The 14006-nt window shown below is 36.1% G+C and overlaps 1 protein-coding gene across 2 annotated transcripts in view; it reads left to right on the top strand.

The window, feature by feature from the left end:
• Positions 1-14006, top strand: part of EPHA6 (EPH receptor A6) — a 563177-nt gene that overhangs the window by 199902 nt on the left and 349269 nt on the right. For both annotated transcript variants that reach the window (XM_004675273.2, XM_012734527.1), the window contains exon 4: positions 12165-12320. In XM_004675273.2, coding sequence (XP_004675330.1) covers positions 12165-12320 — 156 coding nt within the window. The remainder of the gene's footprint in view (positions 1-12164; positions 12321-14006) is intronic.

Here is a 14006-nt window from a genome sequence, read left to right as displayed (position 1 = left end):
AGATTTCAAGTTTTTGTAGCAACTATTGATAGAATTTAGGTTTTCAGATAATTTTCAATTTTCTTTCTTTGACTGTAACTGTATGTAACACTAAAATATAATTAAACTGCTTACATTCCCATCACTGTATTGCCTCAGTGTTCTCATCTGTAAGGCAGTAATACCTATTGAGTGAAGCTAAATCTGGCTTCCAGTCTTAATTAAGTGCTGTTATATGCATCAACACATAGCCTTTACATTTCCCAATGCCCAATACCCAGGGAAGGCATAAATTCCTCACTGCCTAAATTAATACTGGCACACAGGCACATAAGGACCAGAATCTTCATCACTAGCTCATAATTTTTGATTGCTCATCGTTGGCAGGGTACTCTAACTAGGAACTCTAATGGGTACACACATAACGAAACATGCTGACGACGTTGCTTTTATAGCTGAAGGTTCTACGCTAGTGAAAGGAGCCTCAAGGATGACAGACTAAGGGCAAGAATTGCATTTTATGAAGTAAGGAAAAATATTGAAAGACTAGAGACATAAATGAATATTGCTCCTCAGGTAGAACTTTTATATATACTTTTATATATACTTTTCATGCAAGAAGCTACTTTTTAATAATAAAAATAGGTGCTTTCTGTGAGCAAAAATCACATTTATTATAGTACTGAAAGACAAGTATTAAAATTGATTGATAACACTGAAAAAAATCAGGCCCAAGCTCTAGTGCGGGAATCCTGAGGATATCTTGGAGAAAGTTTATTAAAGAATGTATCTTCACTGGTGAATAGTGATAACAATTTACTAATAATTCAGCTGGAAAGATATCTGAAGTTCTTTGACCATAAGAGTGATATTCACTCATTGAACAAATACTGAGTAAACTCCAATTGCCAAGGCCAAGTCCTACTCAAGCACAAGGGATAAGTCATTTAAAAAAAAAAAAAAAAAGTCTCCTGCTCTCAAGAATGGCAAATAAAGTACACTACTAGGGCCCTCCCTGGTGGCGCAGCGGGTTAAAGCACAGCACTGAGAAGCTAAAGCTGCTTGCACATGAGTTCGATTCCCGCCTGCCCCAGAGGTGACCACATGGCGTGGCAGACCTCTCCTGACCCGCCCGCTGCTCCCCTCAGCAGTGTACTTCATCAATCTGCCTGTTCTGTTACCCACTCTGTCTCTGGTGAAGCCTCTCACCGCCCCTGAGCCTCTGGCCTGTACCCCAGTTCTGTGTGCACAAATACATAAATCTTTAAAAAAAAAAAAAGTACACTAATAAATAAAATACATTCAAATAGTATTGTTACAGGGCAGGGAGAGGAGCACCAGTGAACCCCCAAACCTGCCTGCTCTAAATAGGTTCTGCCATCTGCCACATCAAAACATGTAAGACTTTAAAGAAAAGGAACTTTAATGCAGTGTGTATACAATACGAAAGACAATATAACTTCTAAATCAAACACCTGAAGTTACCCATCCCCTGGGCAAAAGCCAACCCAAAAGGGATTGGCCCAAAGCAAGGCCTGAAAGCCCGCCAGAAGGCTAAAGTACTTTCTGGCTGGGAACCATGAAAAAGAAATGACCAGACAAGTCTGGGAGGAAAAGAGCAAAATCAAGATCAATATAAACACTGCCATAGTCACCTCCCCACGGGTCTTTCACCCACATCTCTTTCATCCAGTCCAGGGCCAAGAAATAAACACGATTTCCTCACATGTCTCCCTCCTCCATGCTGCTTCCTTCTTTCTCTCCAGATTCCTTCTCTTCTTTGCTCTGCTCTGCTCCACCCTCCTTCTGGGTGGAACAGGGAACGGAACTTCCCTTTTTCCTAGGAACCACCCTGTTACAGTAGTATTAAGCCGAAAAAAAAAAAAAAGCATTTGATGCAAAAGTAATGACTGGAGCAGCAGTCCGGAAGTCTAGCAATTTTTGGTGTATTTTAGAAGGGACATAAAGGCTACTATGACTAGGAAAAAAGGAAAGTGAAAGCAGAGGAGAGATGTAAGTGAGGGTAAGCTCTTAGAGTACTATGCTCTAGACTGGGCAAGGAATTTAGATTTATTCAAAATGCAGTGCTTGTGGTCCCTCCCTGGTGGTGCACTGGGTTAAAGCACAGCACTAAGAAGCTAAAGTCACTGCAGCATGAGTTCAACCCCTGCCCCAAAGGCAATCCGCATGGCTCGCAGATTTCTCCCAACCTGCCCCCTCCTCCCCTCAGCAGTGTTCTTCATCAGTCGGCCTGTTCTGCTCCCCACTCTGTCTCTGGTGAAGCCTCTCACCGCCCCTGCACCTCTGGCCTATACCTCAGTTCTGTATGCATAAATAAATCTTAAAAAAAAAATGTAATGCTTTCAGTTAGAGGGTGTAATGGTAAAGTAACAATACTTTACTCAAGGGACTTTATCCCTAACTAATTGCCTAATTTTAATTTTCTTTTAATTGAGGTAACATTGGTTTACAACAGTGTATATAATTGAGAAACTGACTTTCGTCTATAATATCACTTTTAATACAGTTTCAGTATTTGTCGCAGGATGGTAGGTTCAGAAGTGGAAAGAGTCATTTCAATAACTTCATGCAAAAGATAATGGTGATCTGCACTTGTATCTTGACAGTAGGGAATGAAGGTAGAGAGACAGATTGAGCATCTGTTCTGGAGTTAGAGCCAGGGATATTGAAACAGTGATTTGCATGTTAGAAACAGTTAGGAGACCACAGAAGACATTTGACATTTATATACGTTGTGAGGGTAAAGAAGTTGCCAAAAAAAAGAAAAAAAAAAGTGTGCCCATTTTTTAACAATAGCATAATATATCTGCTCCAGGCTTTTAAATATTTTCTATTAATGAGGTCTTTAGCCACATAGACATTACTAGTATCATATACCTTAATGTGTATAATTGTTACCTCCTTGGGGATTGACACTTATATAACCTATACCTCCAACCTCTCTCTTAAATGCTGAGTGAATAATAACTGCAGTCAATTATACATTTACCAAAGTTGTTCCACTTGAGAATAATCAAAGTTGATTTTACTTGAAATTGCAGTATCAGCTAAACGGTTTTTGAAATAACACTGTTGTTTTTATATTAATTCTCCAGTTTGCAAAGGTGTAAAAAGAAAAAAAAAATTATGTATGCATTCAAATTTAAATATGCAGTTAAACACGAGAGTTGAATAAATCATCAATATAGCAATTTGAGACAAAAGTCCTAAAATTGCAGGCTTTAGAATAACAGCATGTATTACAATTTAGGATTAATTTTCTAAATAATACTTGCATATGATACTTCTTTGATAATGGATGTAGTAAAATGTAACATTAACTCCAGGTGGATTTTGAAATTGTTACTGTAGAAGTGTTCCTTTTCTCTTAAAGAAGTTGTATCAGAGTACATACTAGTAATATTTACAAATTTGGTTTGTTTCATCAAAAAATACCAAAGACCATCAATTTATATGGTTATTTGCTTAGCAAATGTTTATTGAGAGCCCAATATGTACTAGGTACTCTATGACAGGATGAGAATTTTAACTTAAAGATTGACTGATTCTTCTCATAAATGCTCACACACTGGTGTTAAAGTAGCAATGGAATCAAACCACCAAATCTACTGAGTGTTTTAATGGTACATATGCAATGTGCATTTGAAATAGAAGGAAGACACAAATAGTTATATGTTGATGATGAAATTGATTAGTCCAACAGATTAAGTATCTAGAATTTATCCAATTTAAGGAAACCTGATATCCAAATATATTGAATAGATAAGAGCACTTGAAGTATCATAGAGGAAGATCTGTTAAGAATGATTTAAATTATTTCACATTTATGAATATAAAAGATTTACATTAAATTTGTATTCATGCAGCTTCTGATTAATGGGATTTACAACTATAGTGAAAAACTCACTTTATGGTTACACGTTTTCCAATAGATACACTTAATGGGCCCATGAATTGGTATAACTGGCTTTTCAGGAAAGCTCCTGCTTGCCATCTTATAGATGATCATTTTATTTACTGGACAGTTCAGGCTTAGACCAGCAGCACTAATATATGGCTCTTTATGTGTGGAATTAGGTAAGTGCCAAATAAGAGACCATATTCAGATCATATACATCACATCTGTGAAATCGGCATATTCTCATTTCTGTTGATTACACAACCATATAGAACTCTCATACACAATACATTGGAAACTCTGAATCATGAGTGTCTGCTCTTGCTGCCTACAGCATTTCATCCTTAAATTATCCCTATGGTCATGAGAATCTATTATATCAAAGCCATTTTTGATCAACATAGACAGCCTTCTTATACTGGGTAGAAGACGGTGTTCAGTTTACTGCAATTCCATTTTTCCAGTGAAATGTAAGCCAAGGTTTTGGTAGGTTATTTTAAAATGCTAATAGAAATGTGTTTAACTACTATTGTAGTCACACAATTAGTTGTTATTAGCCATGCAAATATTGTGATGCTAAATATAAAATAAAGTTAAAAGTTATCATTATAAAATTCAAACACTATAGTTTCGTTATAAAATAGAGGAATAGTTATAGCTAAAACACATTAGATTCTTCAATTCATTTTTCAACCAGTGATGTAAATAATTTTTCTATGAAAAATATAACTGAATATTTTCTGAATACTTCTTATGAGGACGATGGACTCAATTAAAACATTTTGAAATTTTAAGTCGTGTTTTTGAACTTTATTGATTTTAAGAAAAGCAGGTGATGAACATTTTAATGTCTTTTTAAGAAGTATTCATACATATATACATATGTATATTAATAGTACATACTATTATATACATTAATATATAGTTTTATTATGTACTACAGCATTATCAGGAATGACTTCATAAATGTAGCATATAAATACTCACATGTATATAATATACATGTTTTTATGTATACATATATATTCATATGACAATGTATTATTCCAAAGTTTGAGTTGAAAAGCAGAAGACCTGAGTTTAAATCCTGACTTAGCCATGTATAATCTCTTATTTAGAGCAATTGTTAGAGCCTTCATGTCCTTATTTTGTGAAATTAGGATATTACATCATTGAGGTTTTATTTACCTTAAATAGAATAATGTTTGTAAAGCATCGGTTTGTAGTAGGCAATATAATAATAATTGTATTGATTATCAATATCCTTAGTAATCCTATGAAAGTAAAATATATGCTCTTCTTGTCAGTAAAATGTTTACCGTGTATTATTCAGTAATATACATTACTTTTGTATCCTATTCAGCTACAGAAATGCCACAAACATATATCAACAGGACATTCAGCATTGTCAGGTTGACAAATGTGTTGCAAGTCTGTTGGTAAGCCAGTAGGCCATTTGGTTGTCAGACTTTACTGGGCTGTTAGAGTATGTAAGACTTTGAGCAGTGACGAGCAAGTTTCACCAAAATGTTGAAATTATGCACACAAACCACATTATGCACCCCTGTTCTTCAGTTTTAGGTTGAAAGACAAAATGCCTTGCTTATTTTTTTCCCAAAAAAAGAGCAATTTTTTATGAAACAAAGGTTGTGGATAACATTTTTGTTTCTAATTATCATAATAAAACTACATTTGGTTTTTCTTTTTGTAGAAGAAAAATATTTACATGAACATAAAATCATTAGTTGAACCAAATCTGTCAATTGAATCCTGTAAAATTATTTTTATACAAGTTCTTTATAATCCAAATACGATCATCTATTGTTATCTAAAAGTTGTTGTTCACTCCTTCAGTGCTCTAGATCACAAAATAGACATGTTGTTCCAAATATATTGGGTGACCAATGTTCTGTCTACTGCGTGAAACTGGGTCTGCAACACAGGCAGCCAGGCAAGAAGGGCTGTCTTCCCCGCTGGCAAAGCTGTGATGTCAGTTTATCTCCTCAGCCCCAGAAGCCCCAGAAATTGCTTGTGAGCAGTGGCAGCAACAGTAGTAGGTTACAGGCATTTCACTGCTCACCACCAATGGCTCCCCTGTGGCTCAGGTTGCAGGCAGAGGCCAGCAGTGATGGCAGACAGCAGTGGTCTCCTTAACACAACACCCCAGGGCTTAGTAGAGGGCTACAGAGAGTTACATGGGGCCTCACCGGGCCAACACCATCATTGTGACTCCTTCTAGCTGCAGGCGGTAGAGGGCATTGGATCTGGTGCTTGGACTGTAGAATGGAATGATCAGGTGCAGCTATAAACGACTAGTAAATGGACAGTGGGCCATATGATTCAGTGGTCTAACTAGACTTGTAGGTGAGGGACCTTTAAGAGGATGTAAGGAAGGGTAGTGCCTTCTTGGGACTCACTCTGTACTTGAGACTGACTCTGTTCCTGGCCTCCAAAGTAGAAAGAAGGATCAGCAACCAACTCCCAGAGAAAGCAGAGAAGCTGAAGAGCTCTCAGGGGTCGGATCAGCTGCACCTGCCTCTGGCTTGTCTCAGACACTGACTGAAAGGAGCAGTAGAGGCCCGGGCCTGGTGTCTCAGAGAGTGCTTGTTGTTGGTATAACCCTGCAACTCACAAAGAGCTGTTAACAGGTGTTTTTAACACTGCTGCCTCCTAGTGGTGGACCCTAATACACATGACCAGTGCTGCCCAGCGCTGTTGACAGTAACCAGCACTCTGTGTCCATCACCTCTGGGAGCATTTAGCCACTCCAGACCATTTGGTTTCTACCTCCTGGTGCTTGCCGCTCTGTTGTTGTCTAGTCAACACCTGATGCTGTCCATCCCAACTTTCAGACTGTTAAGTTACTTCAGAAACTAAGGGCAGCTGCAGTGTCATCTCAGTGGCCCTGCCTGTGAATCTTTAGTGAGTCAAACGTTGGCCTGCTGCTTATGGGCTGCCACCAGCTCCAGGCTTTCATGGATGTGACAATGCCATCTTGGGTTAGAGAGCTTTCGCGTAGGACTTTTGCACACAATGTGCACTATATATGATGCGATAGCCAGCCACTTACAATTGTAGAAACTCTCTGTTTCCTCTATTTGCTAAATATAGCCCATTGCTGTTCCTTGAATTTGAGTGGTCTTGGAAATTGTCATGCAAATGAGAACCCAAAGAAAGTGACCTGTCCCCTGTTGAACACTGTTCTTTTGAATGGCTGTAGCCCTACTGTATACCTGCTTTACTGTGTTTCGTGAGAACTCAGATTATGGATTAGAACTGAGTATAAGAGAAAGGAGGAAATGGTTTTCATTTTGTCTCTTGAGCATCAGGCATTCCATTTCCTATTTCTAGAGCCAAATGATCATTTTTGTCCTGAAACTCTACCTGTAACTTGGTGCCCACTTCTGAGTCTCCAGTACATTCAGATCAGCTTCCAGGTCAAGCATAGTTGGTAGAATAATGGTACATTGGTAAATTGTCTTCTCCAATATCCACGCTTACTCTTAAATTTTCAGAGTCCTCAATCATCCACTGGGTATTTTGTGCACAGAGTTTACAAATAGGAAAAAAGAGGATGCAGTGTGTTAATGTCATCTTTTCCAGAAGCATAACCCTTATCTCTGCTTCTTTAGGATAAATGTCATGTAATAGATAGTATATTTTTGTTTCTCTATTTGATTTTTCAAAGGGAATTTCACTCAAACATTTCTTTGATGATGGTAATGATTAAAATTAGTACTAGCATGTTTTTACATATATTATCTTATGTGACTTTATAGTAGCCCATCTGTAAGGAAGGTTAGCTTATAACCCAGAATTTATAAATAATTGGCTTGTATTTAAACGTAAGATTTTCCTTAGGTGGTTTTAGTAAGTTATTCTGAAAAGCAAAATATTTATGCTTATTTATAATTAAGTTTTAGGAATTTTTCCCTTCTTCTTTCTTTTTTCCAATTCTTTAATCTTCCCTGACATTTCTACTTACAAGACACAGCAAAATTTAATTTGATAACTGCAGAACAACGTCAGGGTAACTGCAATGTTATTGACTATCCTTTTTTTTTAAATTCTACAAAGTCTGCTTGAGAAATGCAGATCACATAGTTTAGTCATTCAGGTTTATCTAAACTTACAGGCTACTGAACATTGGTGAGGTAAAAACAGTTTAAATTAATATCAGTTCCTGTCACACAAGACAAAATTCAATATTTCATCAAATGGTGAGAACTTCACAGCAGGATATGCCAGATAGGATTTCTCATGATCCTTTGTCTTAGGTACTCTGATTAGAAAGATAAATCCAAAAACCATTGCTAGCAATATATAAGCTAACCATTTAATTTTGAAAATAAATTATGTGTTGAATGAATTCCTTTGTTTTGTTTTAGCAGTATGTGTGTGTATGTGTGTGTGCGTGTGTGTGTCTACTTTCCAATTGCATTGGAATCAAAACCCAAGATTTAAATTTTCTGAGGACAGTAAAATATCAGGAAAATTGTATTACAAGTATGTAGTTTACTAGTATTAGTGATATTTAATGACTGTACCTATATTGAATGTGCCTTTATTTCATGCTTTCCTATAAAATTACTTCACCCTTTATAATTTGTATCACATATTTTATTATTTAAAATAGCTACTTAAAGTTTCTTAAATCCAGGGCCCCTTAGTGGTGCAAAGATTAAATTTTCAGTGCAATCAAGCTATTGCTAGGCACTACAGAATGAGTCTGATCCTTGGCCGGAAGCTCACCCACATAGCTTAGCAGACCCCTCTTGTCTCACTTCCTGCTCCCCTTAGCAGGGTATTTCAGCAGATCTGCCTGTTTTTCTTTCACTCTGTGTCTAGTAAATCCTCTTATGCTCCTGGACCTCTGACCTACACCCCAATTTGTGTATATATAAATAAGTCCCTTCTTGAAATTTTCTCAAATCAAAAGCATTTTAAAATGAAAACTCAGCTTTTTAATTGTATTGTAACTTAGATTGTTTTATGTGTAATTTAAACACTTTTATATTTTATGAACCTATCATTAACAAATTATATGGTATTCTTCTGGAATTCTTGCTACTTTTTTAATATGTATAGTAGATACCTAGATACATAGCAACAGAAAAAAATTCACAATTTTTTTTTTTTTTTTTTACAAATAAGGCTTGTTTGTAATTTGATTAAATATCTCCATCAGGCCCTCCCTGGTGGCGCAGCGGGTTAAAGCACAGCACTGAGAGGCTAAGGCCACTTCTGCATGAGTTCGATTCCCGCCTGCCCAGGGGTGACCACATGGTGTGGCAGACCTCTCCTGACCCGCCCGTTGCTCCCCTCAGCAGTGTACTTTGTCGATCTGCCTGTTCTGCTCCCTCTCTGGTGAAGCCTCTCACCGCCCCTGAGCCTCTGGCCTGTACCCCAATTCTGTATGCACAAAAATAAATAAATCTTTAAAAAAAAAACTCTATCATCTGGCCCTCCCTGGTGCCGCAGCAGGTTAAAGCATAGCGCAAAGAAGCTTAAGCTACTTCCTCATGAGTTCGATCCCCACCTGCCCCGGAGGTGACCACATGGCACGACAGACCTCTCCTGACCAGCCCGCTGCTCCCCTCAGCAGTGTCCTTCGTCGATCTGCCCGTTCTGCTCCCCACTCTGTCCCTGGTGAATCCTCTCACCCTCCACATCTCTGGCCTGTATCCCAGTTCTGTACGAATAAATATATCTTTAAAAAAAAAAAAAGAAGCTAAAGCCACTTCTGCATGAGTTCGATCCCAGCCTGCCCCGGAGGTGAGCACATGGCGTTGCAGACCTCTCCTGACCCGCCCGCTGTTCCCCTCAGCAGTGTACTAATTCGATCTGCCTGTTCTGCTCCCCACTTTGCCTCTGGTGAAGACTCTCACCGCCCCTGAGCCTCTGGCCTGTACCCCAGTTCTGTATGTACAAATAAATAAATCTTAAAAAAAAAAAAACTCCATCAAATTAAATGATTACAAATTTAATAAAGTGTAAGCTTTTATTAAACAGTTAATTGAGCAGATCAGTTTACCTCCATTACCTCAGGATATTTCATCAAAATGAGTAAGAGGATATAGAAATTTTATAATAACAAGGATCAAGTAATGAGCATACAGAGAAGAAAATATGTCAGTAGAGAAGGGTCAATATGTCAACAAAATTACAGAGAAAGAAAATCAAATGGAACAGTGACAGTTCATTTAGCATTGAACCTGCTATGACTGCCTGCAGGGAGAAAAGCTGATTTCACTTTCTGCTGTTCTTTGTGTATATACATAGGTGTAGAATTCTTATAACAGAAGATATGCTTATATTCATCCATACAAATACTGCTAATAATTCCTCAAAACTATAGTACCAATTTAAATTCCTCCAGTAATGTATGAGAGTTCATATTGTTCCATATGCTCACCAACATTAAGTTTTGTATGTCTTTTTTTTTCCTTACTAGTACATAATGATAGTATTGCTCTGTACTTTAGAATAAACTCTTAAATATGTCTCTGAGGAACTAGGTATAGTAGATAAGACAAGAACATTATAAAAGAGAGAGAAATGTGAAGATAATTACAATTCAGAGCTTTTAAAGTAGCCTGATTTTTACTTACAAGATATAGTAAATCTAAAATTCCATGCAGTACATATGAAAAGATCATTTTAATATCTGACACCAGATTATAAAGGATACATTCCCTGTGAGAAAATAAAGAAGAAAAGCCTTACAGTTGTCTCAACTTATTGTCTTGACAGAGTTATCAGGCCATCAGACAGGGAGGAAGGGACCATGACAGAATCTGATTGACATCTCCCTGGATTGAGAAAACATGTCTAAGAGTCCAGGTAGATCAAGACAGTTTCACAAGACAGTGTGAAAGAGGACAATGCTTTGCTAAAAGGGAACTTACCAAAAGGTACAGAGGTTCTCCTTAAGTTTTGCTAATGAGCAAATAAACCAACAGAATGGCTTAAATGTCATCATTAATATCAATTAATTATTCTAAAGAAGGCAAAAAAAGACAATAAGCAAATTAGATACAGGACAAATAAAAAACAAATAACAAAAACTTAAAACTAACCATATCAGTAGTTACATTAACTGTAAATAGACTAAATATCTTAATGCAAAGGCAGAGATTGTCAGATTGCATTTGAAAATAAAGGAAAAAATTCACACCAAGGCATGTATGGCTTACAGGAAACACACATGGTGAACAAAACTAGATGAAAATATTTGTTATCTCTGTTTTAATGATTATAGCCTTTAAAGCATAAATATGTGTACATATGTGTGTGTGTGTATAGGTATATATATGTGTATATGTATATATAGGTGTGTATGTATATATATATATAGGTGTTTGTGTGTGTATATAATATGTTGCAATTTATGAAAGTACCATTTGAAGAGGAAAAGTGGAAGGAAAGGCTAGAAATAAACCAATTTTTAAAAAAATTTGTTTTGAAATGTTCATAGATGTTTGCTCACTTGATTCATTTATATAAGCATAAACTTATTTAAATAAAGAGATTATTTTTAAAAATTATTATATAAATTGAAGGCCTAACCTGAAGATCTGTGTCTGAATAGCTTTTCTTAAGAGAAAAAGTCAGAAACCACTGTACAGATAATCTTTAACTTTTCAGTTATATTCTATACAGTATAGGCATATATTGGAGATATTCTTATCTTGGGTGGTTTGTTATTTTAAAATAAAGTTTACATTCTATAAGAAGAAATAAAGAAGTGGTAGAAAAATGGTGGCTGGATAAGAAAGTAATTATTATAAGGCATAAGATATAAATACTTATATCATTATTTTACATAAATACAAACACATAAAGCCTAGTTACTAACAATGTATAGTAGGCTAATTTTTCTTACAGTATTCTATTAATGGTAATATCATGTTAGCCATCATGGATTAATTGTTTTTTTAGTTATTCAGTTTTTCAAGCATTATTATGTCATTCATATTATATTAATATAAAGATAGTAAGATCCATGTGTCCCTGTGACATTTATGAGTATTTAAGTGATAGATGTGACAAAATATTTATGGTCTCATATGATTCAGGCTAAAAGAGGTGTAAATGTCGTATTTCACTAGTGTATGCTCTGTAAGAGAATGTTAAACACATTGATTATTCTGTTATACCTGATATTGAACTCTAAGACCCCCAAATGTATATCAATTGAAAATATACTGTACATTCATATATAAACAATAGCGATAATAACAAATTTTCTTTCCTGTTTTTACAGCTTGTAGGCCAGGATTCTATAAAGCATTTGCGGGGAACACAAAGTGTTCAAAATGCCCTCCACACAGTTTAACCTACAAAGAAGCGACTTCTGTCTGTCAGTGTGAAAAGGGCTATTTCAGAGCTGAAAAAGACCCACCATCGATGGCATGTACCAGTAAGTCTGTACATTTTGAATTTGAAAAGCTATCTTCAAGCCTTTTTATATCTATTACAGGTTTTCTTTTATTTAAGTTTCATATACAAAATCCTGTACCATCAATACCTTTTGTTCTGGATAGCAATCAAAGGAAAAGGTTCTCTTTATTCTCATCAAATTTGATTTTCAATAACTTAAAAGGAATGTGATCATTCCTCAAAATTACATTGATCCTTACCATGTAAATACTGGCATTAGTTTGAGACCCTGCAAGTTTTCCAAAATAGAATCTGTCCTTCAGAAGTTAATGCAGTTTAAGACTACTTGAGAATTTGTAAGCAAAACTTTTGTTGTTTGTTTTCAATGTTTGACCTCATCAGTATAAAGACCATCAATTTTTCTGTATGGCTGGAACTTCAAGATCCATTTTTAAAAGTGTATGAGCTGTTGTTATTCAGAAAAGTTATAATTTTCTTGACTTTAAAGGAAAGGTTGTATTAAAGAAAAGCATTTTAGAGTTTGTCCACATTTTACTTCTCATTTTCTCTCTAATTTTTGGGTTTGAACCAATAGAATATTAAATCTATCAAGGTTGTTTTAATGTGTACATTTTCAGTAACTACTTTTTGGATTATGAAAGTATTATGAAATCTATGTACATTCTTAAAGTAAAAATGAATATATTAAACCGTTGTTAAGCAATGCAAAAGTAAAATGTCATATCTTGGGTAGTTAAGAAAGCCTTGCTGGTTATTTAAATAAGATACTATAGTGAAAGTTTTTTCTTTCCTTTTTTTTTTTGATGAAATGATGCCAAAATGTTGCTTGTCTCCTCTAATTCTATAGAAGCATAATTTGATCAGAAATTATGTAATGTCATATTCCTTGAAGCCAGTGATACCGGTATTACTTATTTTAAATTTAATGGATACAGAGTATTGATGTGTGGCCTGTCTGAGCACCTGTGTGTGTGTAGTGATTTGGAAAAGGCATTCCTGCACCACTGCCCTAAGGTAATGGCCCACATCAGGAGGCAGCTGGCGATACCAAGGTAGCCACTGGCTGATCGTGTACCTTGGTCTAAGGAGTCTGGGAGAAGCTCAGAAATTACAAGTTCCTACACAAGACGTCCTCCCTGCATATGAGGTTGACATGTCCCCTCCAGTTCCCTATAAATTTGATTACCCTTTGTCTTCACTAGACCCCACTGCTCCTGCTCATTGTCACACAATCAATCATGCTTGTTTATTGCTGCTAATAAATAAAACAGGGCTGCTCACTGGGCAGCAGTCTTGTCTTGCAGACCTTCTCCGTGACTTGTCCTTCATTGTGTCCCTGGGGATGTCATGGGCATTTCTTAATCAGCATAGATGTGTCTACATTACTACAGATTTTAATATAAATCATTTTAGGGTACACATTTAATAGAAATGGAACACATTCCTTGCCAAATGTAGTTTTTGCTTTCTTGTTGTAAATACTTAGTGTCTACTTTCTTTGAAAATTGCAACCTGGAAAGTTACTACCTAGGTATCCCTTCCTCCTCGGCTCCAGCCCCCAGAACATATTTTAAGTTCACAAATGGAGAAAGGGTAATTCAAAATACAATTTTTCACCCAGCTATATAAATAGTTTTCAGCTATTTATAATTGCCCTTAATATGCAAATGTAATGCTTCTTGAACAGTTGTTATGTATTGTTGTG

The sequence above is a fragment of the Condylura cristata genome, unplaced genomic scaffold (assembly GCF_000260355.1).
Source record: "Condylura cristata isolate star-nosed mole 26May11 unplaced genomic scaffold, ConCri1.0 scaffold00003, whole genome shotgun sequence".
Taxonomy (NCBI): Eukaryota; Metazoa; Chordata; class Mammalia; order Eulipotyphla; family Talpidae; genus Condylura; species Condylura cristata.
The sequence above is the reverse complement of the archived record's forward strand: the minus strand, read 5'-3'. Positions and strand labels throughout refer to the sequence as shown.